The sequence below is a fragment of the Choristoneura fumiferana genome, chromosome 29 (genome assembly GCF_025370935.1).
Source record: "Choristoneura fumiferana chromosome 29, NRCan_CFum_1, whole genome shotgun sequence".
NCBI lineage: Eukaryota > Metazoa > Arthropoda > Insecta > Lepidoptera > Tortricidae > Choristoneura > Choristoneura fumiferana.
Genome location: NC_133500.1, coordinates 840,267 through 859,068, shown reverse-complemented (window position 1 = coordinate 859,068; position 18,802 = coordinate 840,267). Strand labels below are relative to the sequence as shown.

Here is an 18,802-nt window from a genome sequence, read left to right as displayed (position 1 = left end):
ATTTATCTTCAAAGATTCGACCCCATACCTACTAATATACTAACAGGGCAAATTAAAAAAATGCTTGTAATTAGTTTTTGGTAAAAAAATCATTTTTAATACAAGTTTTTTTGCCGACTGTACTTTTTGTTGAATGTACTTGTATTGTCATCCAAACTACACTTGCATATATACCAAATTTTAAGTCAATTCCGTTAGCCGTTGAAGAGTTCCGTCCTGTGGAGACGATCCTCGCCGGACGACCAGGATGTCACTACCAGATTATTGTATTGTCACGCAATTTACATAAGTATACCAAATTCCAAGTCAATCCAACTACTGAAAGTTGGTCGAATTTTACTTGCAAGATTTGATTACAGACAGAGAGACAGACAGACATGTGTATACAACGGGGCAGATGAAACTAAATAATATCTTGTACAAAATAGATGAAGTGGCGAGCAACAGCTAGTCTATTTAATAAATACAATATAACAAAACAAAATTCACCGTCAACACCCTTTATCAGTGTAATATCTCCAATACTCCCTGCACCCTCTCAATCCCATTATGGACCCCTCAATTACTGCAGGTAACCGATATACCATTAGAGGGAGACCTCATGCAATCATTATAGAACATTCTACTTATCCTAGCTCTTCCGTTCTGCATATATTGTTTTCGGGCATTATTCGATATGTTTTTGTTAAAAAAAAACTTAAAAAAATCTTTACTTATAATTTCATACTTATAATATACATTTGTCTAGGTAATAAGACTTATGTCAATTGCAGGAAAAAAAGCTGTACGTAGCATTAGTTCTCTTTTACTATAATTAAGGTTGAGGTGCGAACTAGATCAGAATGCACTCTAGTTAAATTCAGAAGCTATGCAAAACTAAATAAAGATATAAAAATATAGATTTCGCTTCGCCTTTCAAAAAAATATACTATTTTCTGCAATTTTCAAACTATGAGCTGGCTGCAAACCTTTGCTGCAAACTTATGCCTCTTCAAACTTTTTATTTAAAAAATTACTGGCCGCAAAGACTTCGAACGCCGCAAATTGAAATTCGAAAATTAAACATGATTTTGCTTGTCATTTTGTTTATTTATCTTCACATATAAACCCAATCCTGCCGTTAATGAGGGCTATCGCGAATGAATTTGCCACTAGAGACGCTAGTGTAGCGTGAGGTCTCCGAAATGTCAAATCTCATTTTTTTTGGGTGAGCTACGCGGGTTTATTTATAATTAGAATAATTTTGTGAATATTTTGCAATATCTGTAATTAATTATGGCAAATATGCGTTCCGGGGCAATGAATGTCTGTGTTTTGAGACAGTTTTGTCTTTCGGAAACCTTTGTCCTCCCGTTTTTCCGAACAAAACGGGAACATGCAACACTGTGGCATGCTCGATATTTATATGGTACGGTTTTAAGGTGTATTAAATATGATTTTAATCTAAACTTTGTTTCCACGCCCGTAATAACAGACTTTCAAAACCATACTTAAAAACCTCACGCAACAGTGCGCCATCTAGTGAGACAAAAAACGATAGCCCTCATTGCAGGAAAAAAAGCTGTACGTAGCATTAGTTCTCTTTTCTGCAATTTACAAACTATGAGCTGGCTGCAAACCTTTGCTGCAAACTTATGCCTCTTCCAACTTTTTATTTAAAAAATTACTGGCCGCAAAGACTTCGAACGCCGCAAATTGAAATTCGAAAATTAAACATAATTTTGCTTGTCATTTTGTTTATTTATCTTCACATATAAACCCAAACCTGCCGTTAATTCGTGAGTGGTTAGTTAAATTTTGCAATTTGTGTAATTCACAGTAGGTGAAATCATAAGGCAAATCAGAGTCCGAGGTTCGAGCGAGTATCAGAAAAAAACTAATTTCACCACTTTCCTGAAAATTTCGAATCGCCCTTGACGATTTTTAACGCTTTTAAAAATATTACAAACAGAAATAATTTTAAATTTTAAATCTTCTAGTATTGGGACTATCGTTCTCAAATTTGGCCACAGACAGCACCCACTTTCGCATGTTTGTCCAGCCAGACCTCATGCTCGTTGGCACGTCCGGTTTCTATCCTAAATAAATACCAAAATGGCGACTGGTGGAGTGTTCAGGCAACACGAAACTTGCTAAATTTTGAGGAACTTGAAACGACAGTCAGTGTATTTATGTGTGTACCACGAACAGGGATTGCTGAGCCTCTTGTTCATAATTTAACTGAGTTATACGAGTTTCGATAAAAAATTGGTCAATCATACATTTACATACCATGCAATTTGCTGCTGGAATCAAAGGGAGACATACATTTAGCATACTCGTACACTAAGTGGTGTAGGGAAAAGTTTCTCTGGTAAAAGCCTACTGGTTTGACCTATGGCCTCTCAAGATCGATCGGATCGTGGGTTCAAGTCCGGACTCGCACGTTTGAGTTCATTGAATTTCTTCACAGGTGTGTGCAGGTTTCACGATGTTTTCCGTTGAACATGGTTAATTTCAAATGTTATTTTGCATAAAAAATCGGATAAGCTCAGTGGTCCGGTGCTAGATCAGACTAGAACCCACAACCCTCTTCTTGAGACTTGAGAGGGTCGTGGGTTAGGTCAAACTACTATACTAAGCTAGTTCGACTATTGGGACGTAAAGTAATCATTTTCATATTTACAAATGGCTACTATTTTCCGATTATAACCGGCTGGAACCGCTTTTAACTGCCCCTAGCGGATCCGGATCCATTTCCAATTTATCCGGAACCCCCAAAACAAACAGTCGTCATGGCGACGGCCGGATATCCGGTTACGGGGCGGAGCCTTATCTCTGAGGGTGGGACACGCCCATACTTGAATCGGTAAATTACCGGTTTTTTTATAAACCTACTTTTTTTATTTGAAACGTTTCGAAGCTGCGAAACTTGGTTTAAAAAGAAAGAAAGAAAGAAAGAAAGAAACATTTATTCGTGACATTAAAAAGACAGCAACAATAATAAAATAAAATAAAAATTGTTACGTATGCATGTGCATGTTTAAAACTTAAATTGTTCATCACCGTCATCATATTAGCCGTCGGACGTCCACTGTTGGACATAGGCCTCTCCCATATACCTCCAGTTGCTTCGATTAGAAGCGGCCTGCATTCACCGTGAAATTATGCCTTTATTAACCAAGTCATCCGTCCATCTCGTTGGTGGACGTCCTGCGCTGCGCTTCCCGATCAGCGGTCTTCATTCGAATACTTTTCCGCCCCAACACGACAAGTTAATTCAATAATTTAAGAATCGAATCTGAATTAAGTCATCGACATACTCAAGACTATGTCGATGACAATTCTGATTCGATTCTTAAATTATTAATAATATAATACTCCTGCTCCGACAAAACAGTACTCAGGCTTCCTAGAAGACCCACAGCGAATATAATAACATGTAAGTCAGCACACTGCGTCGTAATATTTTGTTTATACTTCGGAAGCTCTATGAATAGAGGGCGTGAGGGCGATGCAGAACGATTCTGGATTAAAACGTGATGTAGTAAAAATTCAAATATACCCAAAGGATTGGCTTGACACAGCGTAAGAATGGTTGTGGAGGTTGTCAGCAGTAAGACTCTACTTGGACTCTACATAGGCTAAATATCAATTTCCTCTCGCGCTTTGACAGGAGACATGTCAAAATGACAGCTAGATTGGCTTTGAAAAATAGTAGTAACAATAACGTACATATTAAGCCGAAAGGGCTGGCAGCTCTGCAATGCACGGAGCCTCGGCGCTGATTTTCAGTTGCTGCTGCTACCAAAATATATGTGAAAAAAAGAACACACCTTTTTTTAATGGCTTTCACTGTTGCTGTCTAAGCAAGACGTATTTTGCCATTGTCAATGTTGAGAGATTACAAAGAACACACCTATTTGACACCTTAAGAAATATGTAACAGTTTTATATTATGTGCTGTTTAACGTTTCAAACTTTCGTTATTCTCACTCATAGTCAAAATACCATGAACGGGACTTATCACGCTATTTTCTTCTTTTTTTTGTTAAGTCCCGTTTAGGGTATTTTGATTATGTGCTGTTTGTTTGGTAGAGATTCTGTAAAACTCAATGTGAGTGGAAACTAAGGTAAATAGTATACTTTATTTAGAAACTAAATAACATTGTGTATATTGTATTTAATATTTTCATGTGTTTTTCTGTATTTTTTTTATTTATTTTTTTATTTGTGTTAATTTGGCTGTATATGTGTGTCTTCTGTGTTAGTGAATAAATGTCTTCTTTCTTCTTTATTTCTTTCAAATGGTGATGCTTTTGTTATTTACGCATTGAATAAATAAATGATTAGATAGCTCTTTATAATTCGACAGCAATTGCAATCACAACTTCTCTGTTTTCTGTGACACATTGACGCTGTCGATAATTCCCCAAATGACGTGGCCATCCGAAAAGCAAATGGCGCTCTCGCTCATTTATCGTTGGCCTCTCTTAAAATTGACTTTTTACGACGCCTAACAGCAATTCTTCCGGGTCTATATCATATCGCCGAATGATTGGTTATCCTATTATTATTATTTATTTAAAATATGGCTTCTGTCCTATTTTAGGACAATTTCGCCAGTGTCGAAGTAAGCTCTCTTTGGGAGCGACGTTGTACGGTGATTGTAGTTTTTGCAACTTGATAGTAAAATTCCAAAACCACGTGGAGACAACTTGAGCATTAAAAAATGACAGACACGAGAGTAATATATAATTTTGTGATCACTGTTCACTGTTAAGGTTAATCGCCGCATAAAAACACTATCAAAATTATACTTCAACTAGCCAAAGAAACCAGAAATACCAAAATTAGATACTGTCTACATCCGCCATGTTCGAATGCTACAAATCGAATCCCGATTGGTTGTCCTAATGTAATATTTGTTTTATTGACAATTGTCATAATTCTTAATTACGAGTATACTGTACCACTACCATGAGTTACAGTGACCGTACTCGATAGCGACGGCGTAAATTATTTGTAGAGGCGCTGTACAATTTTCCATACGCCGTGTCGCTATCAAGTACGGTCACTGTAAACTCATGGTAGTGGTACTGAAGACATTTGCGTGGCACTCGTGATTCGATAAATATCTATAGAGCCAATCGCAAGCAAGACCTGTAAGGTCAAACAGACCTCACTATACTACCGCCATCTAGCGATATATATTTCGCCTGTCGAAAAACTCATTGTCTCATAGGCTAAGGCTCGTCTTAAGCCGCGTATCCACTATAGGCAGCCTCGGGCCGAGCGGCTGCCTCGCTCCGAGGCCGCGCAAGTGGAGACGCTGCCAAAGGCACGGCTCAGACTGAGGCTCCTTTGAGCACGGCCAAAAACCGACAAAATATGGCTCGGCTCGCGGTGCTCGACCTGAGGCTGCTCTAATGGATACGCGGCTTTAGGTATTCCTCACGCGCCTTTAAAGTGCCTTTTTTTTCAAAGAGACTGTTGCTTTCCCAGCTTGCCGAAGAGAGTGCGAATTAAGGAGGCAATTTACTTAGGGCCTTAACCTACCCACTGCGTTTTTTAAGCGCACCGTCAACGCGCATTAGTATCGATACAAACGCTATACGCACGCGAGTTGTACAGTTGTTCTATGGAGGAAAACGCGCTATCAACGCGTGTTTTTAAAACGTCGACGGTGCGTTTAAAATACGTGCTGTGCAAAGCATAGCAAAGGGTGCTCCTATTGAGCCTACCTTGGGCTTTGGACGCTAAGGGATCGTTAAATAACGTTTTCAATTGCAGTCCCAGGACCAATCCTATACCAACTCGGTGAATCATGGACCAGCGTTTTGTAGCAGTAGGTAATTAGTAGGGCCCGGAATTTTGCGTGCGGCTATTGACAGATTGTAAGCCGTGGTGGCCTCTCAAGCAGAGGGTCGTGGGTTCAAACCCCGGCTCGCACCTCTGAGTTTTTCGAAATTCATGTGCGGAGTTACATTTGAAATTTACCACGAGCTTTGCGGTGAAGGAAAACATCGGGAGGAAACCTGCACAAACCTGCGAAGCAATTCAATGGTGTGTGTGAAGTTCCCAATCCGCACTGGGCCCGCGTGGGAACTATGGCCCAAGCCCTCTCATTCTGAGGGGAGGCCTGTGCCCTGCAGTGGGACGTATATAGGCTGGGATGATGATGATTGACAGATTGTAGGGAGAGAGCACCGCTTTTTATCGATATTATCAAATCCAACTATTATGAATGCGGTTAATTTATCTAAATAAAATAACACTTGCAAGCAAATACCTACTTAGGTTATCAACTCTTTATATATATTTAATGACGGTGGAAGCATTCTACACTTCCACTGAACGTAGATATAGTTTAGATATAGTTAGTGTTTAGTATTGTAACTAAGGGACCCCATACATCCCTGTATTTCTTTATTATTATTTTTTGTATTTTTTTTTCTTTAATTGTATAATATAGTTTTTAAGTATTTTATTTGTAATTATATTTTTATGAAAAAATGACTTTCTGCCAAGTTTCTTGCGGCGCATTCTTCTTGGCAATGATGGTCTTTCCGAAAGCGCTGGTAGTTTAAAAAAATTACGTGTAAAAGTGCCCATTGCGGCCTATTTACTGAATAAATCATTTGAATTTTGTTTTTTTTTTTAATTTTGAATTTTAATATGTATTCGTATTTATAGTGATTTCAATAAGGCAATTTAAACGGATTAAACTTTCCGATAGGTATTTCGATCTTTTTTCATCGTTGATCGCTGAAAAAAGTATAGTCATAAAGTTGAATCATGGCCCAGGGTAGAACCTTTTAATAATCAATTTCACTATGATTTCCTTGACAACATATGAGATGTCAACATGACATAGTAGCACAAAGGTTCCACCCTGCCTGGGTTTTCAATTTGTTCGACTGTACGTATCATCGGAAAGTTTGAGGTTTTATTTAACAGAAAAATCAATAAAAAAATGACGATTTGTCGATAACATCGATAAAAAGCGGTGCTCTCGCCTTATCATCCAAAATTCCGCCCTAGTAATTAGTGACAATCTCGGTTAATTGGCATTGCCATATGACGAGAAAACGCTTCCAGGATCCCTATGCTATAATTAGCTGACAAGATGCGTGGCTGGATGCGTGGTGAGTCAGGATGAGTGTTGTGCAGAGCAGCTCGAACTGCGCATCTTCTTTGAACGGTTACAATTACAAAGCTGTCACATCCTCGCAGCATAGAATCATAGCACACCTCTGATAGAAAGGCAGCCTATACATATAGAATAAAACAACTGCTGTCTCAATAACACTAATAATTCGTAACCCGTCTTTTAAAAAACAATAACATATTATCTGTGTTTTATCGCTGCATATGACCAACATCGAAACAAAAAAAGTAAAAAACAAAGTAAAACCACACACGAACAAACTCACCTCGCATACGCAGGCGACCTGCTCCTGTGTGAAGCCAAAACTCGGCAGGGGAGCATCTCTAGGGGGGGTGGCCTCCCGCTGCCCCCACTCGGGGCCCCCCAGCATATCCAAATGCTCGTCTCCGGCCACTTTGACACAACAAATTAGCACCACTAAATGGTGCTAAATAAAATTCACTTCTTAAACAATGGCCAGCCTTATTTATTTGAATTTCGAATTCGATTTTGACACGCACTTAGCTGCATTTGTTTGAGGCGTTTTTATTAGTTTTAAATGCAATCGTGTTTTCGTTCACCGTTTTGTTTTCTAAAGTCTTAAAAGGCAGCTTTACAAACAGGCGAAGGCAGCAGTCCCAAAAATGTTTGAACAAAAGCGAGCACCTTGAATCGGTAATTATTTGTTTTCGGATTTCGAAAAGCGCCGAAGTTTGTTCGAATCCGAGTTGATTTTTCTTTGTACCGGTAAATAAAATCAATATTTGTTCACTTCAAATGTTATTTTTATTTTTTTTCGGTCATTAGAACCCAGTCTCTGTCTGGTGTTGTGTCCACTACACTTGTTTTTTATTATTAAATGCTTTCATTAAATGTAAGTTTTAATCGTTTTGCGACTTGTTTTTTCTCTTCTTTCTCATTTTAGTCTTGGCGGGAAAGTGACCTGCAACAAAAGAAAAAACGTTTTACTACTTCCGGTCAATGTCACAATTTTACAATAAACTATCCATCTACTCGTATCTATACTGATACATATATCATAAATAGGTACGAAAATAACTCTGCCTGCTGTGGTACTTCTTCACGCTTAGTTTACTGAATCTGATATTTCCAAAAATAATTATATTTTCCCAGATAGAGTCGCGGTCAACATAAATTTCAAACATACAAAACTCATTTCATAGTCTGGAATATATTAATCATTTAATGTGAATATCGTCTCATTAATTCGGTTTGTGATGACGTCATTAAAATGGTTATGATATATTGCAAACATCTGTTCAACGCAACGCAACACTATGTTACTTAAAAAGTTACATAAATAATGTTTTGCTAGATATTCCAAAAACTTCCGTTCTAATCGAGAGAATGACGTACAAACGAATTGTAATACAGATTCAAAAAACAATACACTTATTTAAATTTGGAGTGTCAAATAAAATGATAATAGGAATTCCTTAATATTTTCTATTAAATTCCGCTTCGTTTCCTCACTTTGTAATTGGCACAATCGTCTGTTCTAACCGAACTTGTATATTGCCACAAAAAAAAACTAGACCACCAATATATTTTTTATGAAATGACTTTTGTCCAATGGGACTCAATTTTACCAGTATCAAAGTTGAGAGCTACAGATTATCTGGCCCTATATAACGAAGTGCAAAATTCGAACTTCGTATCTTGCTGTCCCGCTGACGCTAAATTAATATTATTTCGAGTGTGAGAGGGACGGTACATACAATACGAACTTTGCTTTTCGAATTTCGTAGTAGCCTCCTGGCCCTATATTGTATAGGTACTAAGTATACTAAGAAGTGCGAAAAGGGCAGGGTCCCGATTCCAATCGAATAGGTATTTCTAGATCCGAATAACCTCGTATCCGATAAGTCAGTTATACTCGTACCTACCTACGTCAAAAACTTAAACAAAAAAAAATTAAAGACATTTTTTAAGATTATGAAAAGTCAACCTTACCTACATCCTTTTAAATGTCACTATTTTTTTTATTATATTTTTTTCGAGAAAAGATTTTTTTTTTTTTAAACTTTGCATTGGTTCCTATTGCAAAGCCACATTTTTTTTGTTTTGTTTTACAATAAATATCAATTGTGATATTTCTAGATAAATTTGCCTATGAACTCAAGAGCGGTTCTACATAGACCTCTGTTTTTGTTTTAATTACCTAAATTTGACGTTAGACCACCGTTAGACTAAGAAAAGTCTACTAATTTCGTAACGGAGTCAAAAACAAAGTTTGTGTCACTCTCTAACATTAATCACACCAAACACAATCGCACTCAAATCAGTAAAGGGGTCACCATCATTTAATATTTTAACAGAAATACCATCACGCACTGTGAAATCCGTGAATCATTACAAAGATCCACTGACAAGAATAAAAGATTTACTATAAAACTTAATATAATAAAAAGACGCAAACCAAAAAAAGACAGAATTAAAACCAGTACTGTTTCAAACTTGACACTTGACATTAAAAATCCAATTTGACTGAACCCATTTGGCGTTTAAGCCTGTTTTTAGTTTGAGTGGGAACGATTTGTATCATTATCTATCTCTTTTGTTTATAACATGAATGTGGGTGTGGAAGAGGGACAGATGGGGGCAAGATGTTAAATGTTTGGTGTTTTAAGTAATTTTTATCGACGACACGATCTAGGGGGCTGATGTATGGAGCTGACGGATTAATAGTGATGAGACGAGGTCGATAAAAATCGTTTTCAGTGCCAGATAGATGTATGAGCTGTTACAGACAAACTGCTTTCCAACTGCAATATGAAAAAACCGGCCAAGAGCGTGTCGGACACGCCCAAAATAGGGTTCCGTAGCCATTACGAAAAAATTAAGTAATATTTTTCTAAGGATTTCGTATTTTATACGGAATCTTCCAAGTTTAGGTATATTTTATACCTTAGGCTGCTATTTACTCATGAAGTACTACTAATAATTCTCAAGCAAACTTAGCCGTTATAGTTTTTCTTGAAAGTTTGATATACTTACTACCATCCTGATTTTTTTCAAATTTTTCCACCCACCGGTTTAGATTTTAGAGGGGGGCACGCTCGATTTTAATGAAAATTTGCACTTTAAAATTGAACATTTCACAAAAAAATCACTGAATCGAAAAGTAGTTCTAGCAACCCCCTAATGGTTTTAAAAGACCTATCCAGCGATACCCCACACAATAGGGTTGGATGAGAAAAAAAATCGCCCCCATTTTACGTCTATGGGAGGAACCCTAAAAAAAATTTGCATTGATAGTCCCTGAGCAAAGCCGCGACGGACAGACAGACAGACAGACAGACATGGCGAAACTATAAGGGTTCCGTTTTTGCCATTTTGGTTCCGGAACCCTGAAAACTGTAACGAAAAATGTGTTGGCAGTCTGTATTTGGCAACAAACTGCCCATTCTTTTCAGTATTTTCACATTCAGCAAAACTGCTTACGAGCTGCACCCTTGCCCAGCAGTGGCACACGCATTAGACTAAAAAATAATATTCTTACTAAAACATTAAAACTTTGAAATTTCTCTTCGATTCCCATAAACTGACTGCCTCTCGAAAATTCTCACATAATCTCATGTGCTAGAACATTTTGTCACACTGCCAACGTAGTGTCTGTGTAATGTAAACAAAAACACATACAGGCAAACCTAAATTGATCTTGGTTCCAAAAGCATAAGCAAAAATCAATGAACTCTACAAGGAAAAGGAACCTAAATGAAAAAAGAAAAAACTCTTTGTGTTAATACTTTCATTGAAACAGAATAATTATGATTATTACTTACTGCCAGCACTTTAACCGACAGTAAATTATGAAACATTCACTATTCAACGTTCATAACACCCATAAGCCTCACTCAGAGCATAAACTAAAATAACACATTCCATTTTACGAACTGGTATACCAATAAAAATACATTTTAATGAAATACGACACTCGATATCGGCACACGGCACATCACTATTACCCCACGTGGCGCGATGCTTATCGAGCACACCAGCTGTAAAACACAAGATTTATCGACAGATTACCGATTCACGATACAGTACAAATCACCTCACTATTAGCGATTTGAATTTCGAAGGCATTCGAAAAACGCCGTTGTGGGTGCGAACGGATTTGTTGAGTTTAATTATTCCGTTTAAATTTATTCTTTTGAAAGGGGTAAACGATCTATAGTTCGGATGATGGTAAGTACTTAATCTAATCACTTTTGTGATACTGATAAGACTACATATAATTGCCAGATTGTCTCAGGAACAGATGAGCGTCGACTGATTTCTGACCCAAACTTTCGCATAGTAAGTTTTCGTTGGATGACATGAAACTAGGAATTTAGCAGTTACGAGAGGTACCTTTGGTGTCTGTGGTGGAAAATATTGACGTCTTTACTTTCTAGGCTTAGTTTTTATTATTGTTAATAGTATGTTAATAAGAAAGAAATAAGAAAATCTGTCATTTATTCACAACAATATATTATTAGACTAATAATATATTAGACTAGCCGTTACCCAAAACTCCGTTCGCGTAGTGTTTGGTTATCGCTATCCCTCAGGAACTTAATTTTCCAGGATAAAAACTATCCTATGATCCGGGACTCAAACTATGTATATCGAATTTCATCTAAATCGGATCAGTGGTTTAGACGTGATGAAGTAACAAACAAAGTAACAAACAAACAGAAGAAGTATTTGTAAAGTAAAGGGCTGTCGATGGTGAGAGATCAAGTCACCTAAGATTCGCGGATGACATCGCACTGATTACGGACAACGTCGACGACATGGTGGTCATGATTGATGAGCTATGTACAATGATATTCAGCCAGCACCGTCGGTGACACTCGGACCGCTTAACAGATATTACTACGCACTTATAACTAGACGACATGAATAGAACTAGGAAAATATTTATCCAGCATGAAAAACTAACAAAACAGTCAATCTTTAAAATAACAAAAACGAAACGCGTAACAAGTAATTTTCCAAACAAAAATTCCACTAATTAAACAACAACATATAAGCAGGCATTCCAAATTCGAAACCACCAATAAAAATAATCGTTAATTTGAAATCACCAATTAAGCAAACAGATTGAAATAGGCCTAAATCCTGATGCTATCTGTGGTACATAAAAAGGGTTTTTTATAGTGTCGCCTGCGGGGGGTTAATTAATGGGCTTGTACAGCCATATTACGCTAGAGTTACGGTTGCTGGCCACTAATAAACTTTGATACATTCGAGACATGTGTTTTTCTGATAATATTATTTTATTGGTTTTGGAACGGTCGTAAAATTTGATCTGGTTAGGTACAGCGGGTTCAGCGTTGTGTGCGGCCAGGTATGATTGAAAGTCATTAACATTGTGACTCAGGCTGTATCGGAACTTCGCCTTTACCTCCGTTACTGCGGAACCGACCTCCGCTTCCTACGTTTAAAAAAAATAGTTTTTTTTTTATTTGACGACCGGATGGCCATGTGGTTAAAGAACCTGACTACAAAGCTTAAGGTCCTGGGTTCGTATGAATAATACGAAGAGGCAATATTATTATTATTATTAGTTTTTTGCAGAGTTGTAACGAAGGATTATTTGTTTAACACAGGTACAAGCGCAGAGTGAGATTCTAAACTTTAGGAGGTAACAAAGTCCCAAAACTGTTGTTTGTGCAATACAGTTTGTCCTTTCTTAATTTTGTTTAAGTATTAGTGATTTTATTCCTTTGAAATAAACATTTGTGAGGTTCTATTACTTTCATAAATCATGTATCTCCTATTCTATTACCTACTGGTGATACCATACCTGAATGGTATTCCAGGTTCCAGGTTTTGTAAATAAACTAATTTAATGACTCTACATTTTTGAAATGCTTCAAATTAACACAGGCTTGTGCTACGGTGTTTGGCTTGACTAAAATCTTTTTAATAAATAATAGGTTAAGTAATAGTATGAAATATATTAACTAAGTATAAGATATCACAAAATTTTCGAAAATATACTATTCAGAGCATTACAGTATTTACAGTCAAGTATAATATCACAAATCACGAGACGCTTTCAAAGGACTTTTTGGACCTATTTACTCGGTCGAGTGACCCGATATGAGGTCGTTTTGTCTAACGCGCTGACGTTTGCGATCGCATTCACCATCTCTTTCTAACCTCGTCTTATCATCACGCCATATGACAGAAAGAAGTAGTGAAAAGGATTGTGATACCGAGTGCGTTAGACTATAAGGGTACAGGCCCTTATAGAGACGAAGCGAGGGACCCTTAGAAGAGGACAAAGAAAACTCTAACCGCTGCCATGGGACCAAGACCTTTGAATCCTGCATCTAAACATCTTCAACTAAGAGAGCGTCTACGCATCACATCACTACGACCGCGCGTCCGCAACACTGCCACGGTCGTTACGATTTTTAACCCCCGTCGCAAAAAGAGAGGTGTTATAAGTTTGACACCATAGTCTGCCTGTCTGTGTCATCGAAGATCTCAAACAGATAGACCGACTTCGATGGGGTTTTATAGGCAAAAGTGATCTTTTGTGAAGTAAACTGCAAAATTTGCAGAAAATTAAGACAACTATTACAAGAAAGAAAGAAAGAAAGAAAGAAAGAAAGAAAGAAAGAAAGAAAGAAAGAAAGAAAGAAAGAAAGAAAATATTTAATTGCCAACAGTACAAACATAATGCAAGACAACAATATAACCAATACAAGTTAGTAGTCTGCCCTGCGGCAAAAGGAGCAAACTCAGCTAATGCTGCGCTTACGCGGAAGCTGCCAGCGCTGGTTTACAGTCTGCCCCTGTTGACACATGCTGGAATATTGTTTATAGCGGGTTGGATGGCGGACAAAAGACGGAAACAGTAATACCATACAACAATACCTAATACAGATAAAACTAATACAAAATAATTAAACTAATATTTTAAACTATAAGTGAGAATTACGAAAGTTTACTAAAACATTATAAAAACAAAATAATTAAAAAACCAGAACAAAAAAAAAAAAAAAAAAATCCTCAGCAGTCAACAAATTACAGTTGATGAAAAGTACCCATTCATCCTTGAGCACAACACCGATCACAACTAGTGATATATGCATCTGTTTGTTGTACAAGGACATAATAATATGGCAGACTCACTGAGTAGGACGAGTAAATGCATAAGTCCTATTGGACCTCCGATATTCTCCTAAGATGTTTTTGAATGGAGCTTTAGATAGGACAGATACCAAAAAATTATAAAATGGAAATACTGATAAGTAGAGCTAGAAAACGTCGAATGATACTTCCACCTGGTGAAGGTCATGAAGTCCGGTCATTATGAATCCTTTATCCTGTAGTGGATGTCTTTTGGCTAACGATGCTGATGATGGGAAGACTATGCCTTTATCTTACTTGCTAAAAGCATGGATAAACTTAATTATATAACAAAGTACTAAGTAAAGTAGCGTATTCCCTCGGCTTCATTGTGAAATAGTAGCTTAATTCAATGTTCCGTAAGAGTTTCTTAAAGTCCTACTTACTTTTATGTACCTCAGGGTATCATTACCATCGAAATCATCATATCAGGCATATGGCGTCCACTGTTGGATATAGGCCTCCTCCATAAAGCTAGTAGTACTATTAGCTGTTATTCTGTGCCTGCGGCTTTAACCCGGTCATCTCGCTGATGGACGTTCTGCGCTTCACTTGCCGATCTGCGGCAATAATCCCCAAGGTTTGTCCAATTTAGAGTGCAAGTGTGCATCGTCGGTCTGTTAAGTTAGTTATGGTACTGTTTTATAGGTTATGCGTTGTAGAGTGAGAGTGAGACTAATGACATGAAATGAACATCTACACCTTCTAGTTAATGAAGATGCAGATAAAGGGACAGTTGCCTTTAAAGAGAAAAACTACGATCACGATCAGGATACTCAAGATCAACAAATGTAGAGAGAGGTTGATCGATAGGAACTCTGCAAGGTGGCCGCTTGAAGGGGATGATGCGAGATTCCCAACAACCACTTGAAAGTGGGGAAGCTGGTGTAAGCGATTGGTTAGTTGTGCAAGTAAGTGTAGAGATAAAGACAGCCTTTTAGGTGGACATCAGAGCAGAGATAAACATAGGGGACCAACATGAAGGCAACAGCTATTATAACTGAATACGGAGAGGATGAGATTTAAAAAACTTCAGGTCGCTCTTCTTCTTATGTATTATATATTAGGCATTATGGATAATTTTGTGTTGTCTAAAATAAATAAACTATTTTCTTTTTATTATAATGAGAAGAGCAGGGTTGTAACCGTGTCTAATTCTTATAAATATTTTTCTTTTGTTTTAGCTGGACCCAAATACGCAAACTTACAATAAGAGACTTACCCCCTTATTCATAAACGACAATCAAACCTATTTTAGTTAAAATGCCGCTAAAATTCGTTTGTCCTTATCTGTCACTTCGACATTTGTATTTGTTAGAAAGGGACAAAGCATTTGTTACTTAACATAGGCTTGTTAAGTTTTATGAATAAGGGGGTTAGGCACCAGGATTATTTTTATTAAAATAAAGAAGTTAACGATAATCGTGGTTAAATGTTTTATGAATCCAGACTTAAGGTACCGTGGCTTTCAGTTCTTCAGTGCCACTTATTTGTTTATTTTCTTAGTTATTTTTAACAAGTGATTGTTTACTTCTTCTTGCATTTAATTTTCATTGATGCAATAAAATTACGTTATAAAAACTTTCCGTAATTATGTTATGTTATGCTAAGTGTGTTTGTTTTGTCCGATGCATTCATATACCCATTTTGACTATTTGGTAGAGTCGTTTTTAAGTGATATAATGTCTTAGAAAACTTAAAAATACATAAATATGTAGGTACTTTTGCACGTTTTGGATATTTTCATGTAAGTACTTTGAGTTAAACAGCATATGTACGATATTTTGGCATGGGCAGATTTTTTTGTACTTTATATAGGTAGTAGGAGAAACTATGTTCAGAATGTTTGCGCATGCCATTTCATATAAGACATGTAGCAAGTGGGATACGCCTCGACTCAGACAATTTGCGTTGTTTATTTAAATATCATTTAAAATCTTTAACACCAATGAAATGCGACAGGAAATCAACAAAATATTTAGAGCAGGCTTTTTTTAGTGGCATCAAACAAAGTTCATCCGTCGGTGGCGCACGAAAATAAGGAAGGCACAGTTCATACTCACACTGCTCTGCACCGCTAAATTAAGACCGTCCCACATCACGCCAACAAAACAGCTTTAACAAGCTAAAAGCTAAAAATAATATCCTCGCCAGTGACGAAACACAACCTATTTAAAACAATATCCATAAATTTAGACAAACACCGCGCACGCAAATCTTTCACCATAAAACACTTATTAAAAACAAACACCGTTCTAAAACCGAAAACGCTAAAAGATTCGAATGAATTTAAATGCCATTCGTTCCAAATTTGAAACGCGTGCGCGCGTTCGGAGAGCGAAAATGGAACTAGTTTGACTTGAACTTCCGTTTCGCTTTCTGATTGGTCGCCTGCAGCCGTGGGGTTTGAATGTACCAATGGGGTTTTCTTCTGTGTTTTCGCGGTAACGCCTTCCATTGGCCGTTGTGTGGTTCGCCATTTTTCAGTTTGTGAAACAATTGGGACTATTATTGTAGGCGTATTCGCTCCATCTCCGTAGAGTTGGCGATTTCAGAAATTGTGTAAGGTATTTTTGTGTCGCCCCACTGTGGCGGGTGATAGATAATAGAACACAGCTGACTTGGTTAAATCACGTGTTGTGTAATGAATTTAAGTTTAATGCTTGTTTTTATTTAGATGTTCCAAATCTCCACTATAACTGTCAGGAAATAGAGCTCGCGGAGTGAATGGTTTCCATGAAATGGCCATTTGAATAAAACATTAACTGGAAGGGAATAAAACATAGGTAGGTAGGTCAGATTAATACATGGTGTTAAAAAAAAACCTGTACTATTATTTAACCTAAATTAAAGTTATAGGTAATGAATGATAACATTGATAACTAAGCGATGCAAGTGGAAAAAAATATTATTACAGTTTACCGCTATAACACTAACCAACTTAGAAAAATTGAAAACCCCCGACAAATGCCGGAACCGATTCTAATGAGACATGAGAGATGAGATCTAAGAACCGCCGGAAGGAAACTCGCTTTCACGTGAAAAAAGGCATCGAAATCGATCTATCCGTTTGAGAGCTACGATGCCACAGACAGACATTGGCGTCAAACATATAACACCCCTCTTTTTACGTCGGGGGTTTAAAAAAGTAGAAGTTTCTTTTAAAGCAACAATGGTTTTAACAACAGCATATTTTATCTCAAGATCATTGGATTAATAGATCTTTTGTGAATTGTGTTCAAAGTGGATCTATTGATCTATTTGAGATAGTTACTTGACTGGCACTACCGATGTGCCAGGAGCGAGTCGAAATTTGCGACGTGGTTCTGTAGAAATTCTGAAATTCAGATAACACGAAGATAGTTTCAGGCCTATCTTTTTGTTATCATTTTACATTTAAGGATTGTATGTTTCTTTATAATTGTATCAGATGGTTAGTTACATAGGCTTCAAGAAAGTCTTGTTAGGTGTTGATATTTTATCTTTACGTTACGTAATATCCGCTGTAGCATTAGAAAAGTTTCTACTACAATGCGGACGATGTTTCGTGCAAAAACTAGTGCACTATAAACTCTTTCTTAAAGTCACCTGTTGCCAATCTGTATTATTTAATTTAATTTCAATTTTCAAATACTAAGGTCTCGACCCTGAATACAACTTTGTTCCATTCAGGTTTGACAGGGTTGGTCCGTGGAGGCCCAGCGCAAAAAGAATTATCCAAACGGTTTTCGAATACCACAAGGGACCGAAGAGCTAGCAGCTTCCTCGTACAACGTAAATATCAGCATTGCTATACAACTAGGAAATGCTGCCAGCATCTCTGGGTCCACGCCGCGGGCGGTTTTTTTTTTTTTCTAATTTAGTTATTAGTTTGTTTTACTTTTAGTAATAATTGTAAATTAGTTTAATTTTAATTATAATGAAATATATTATTTTATGTCATCAATGTTATGTTATAAATATATATATTAATATTATTTATAAGGGCGTGAGTTAAGAAATGGTCCAAAAGAACCCTAACCCAGCACCCCTATAACATTAAAACAAGATGTCTACCGCTAAACATCACACAAAGGAGCTCTCGAAAGCTCACAAAGCCGGCAAATAAGCGTATAATCACCATATTCAATGCTTTATGGCCAACATAACAATACCAACCTTGCACCAACACAATACATATCTACGTTGGCATCACTGAAAAGGTGTTTTTTATTAGGGTTCCTTGGTAATGTCAAAATGGGAATCCAAAAGCAGGAATAAGTTCACCTTTGTTCTTCTTTCTTCTTGTACAATAAGGAGTTTACATACATACTTACCTACCTACATAAATTGGATCAACTATTACTAATTGGCTAGATTCCTGGGTAACAAAATGACCTAGTCCGTCTGTTATTTTTTTTCTGACAATTAAACAAAAAAATACATAAATGAAGCTTCAAAGTCCGGGAGAGGGGTCTCGTATAGTAAATCCAAAGTAAAAAGTGACGTGCCGAACTATAACTGGATGTATGTCTGTGG

At 37.0% G+C, this 18,802-nt stretch overlaps 1 protein-coding gene across 1 annotated transcript in view; it reads right to left on the bottom strand.

The window, feature by feature from the left end:
• The window catches only part of LOC141444149 (homeobox protein six1a-like), a 37,681-nt gene extending 21,032 nt beyond the window's left edge, over nt 1-16,649 (bottom strand). Inside the window, exons 1-2 of the mRNA XM_074109592.1 lie at nt 16,348-16,649; nt 7,416-8,072 (exon numbers count right to left, since the gene is read on the bottom strand). Coding sequence (XP_073965693.1) covers nt 7,416-7,520 — 105 coding nt within the window. The 5' untranslated portion in view covers nt 7,521-8,072; nt 16,348-16,649. The remainder of the gene's footprint in view (nt 1-7,415; nt 8,073-16,347) is intronic.
• Between the last annotated feature and the right edge of the window lie 2,153 nt (nt 16,650-18,802).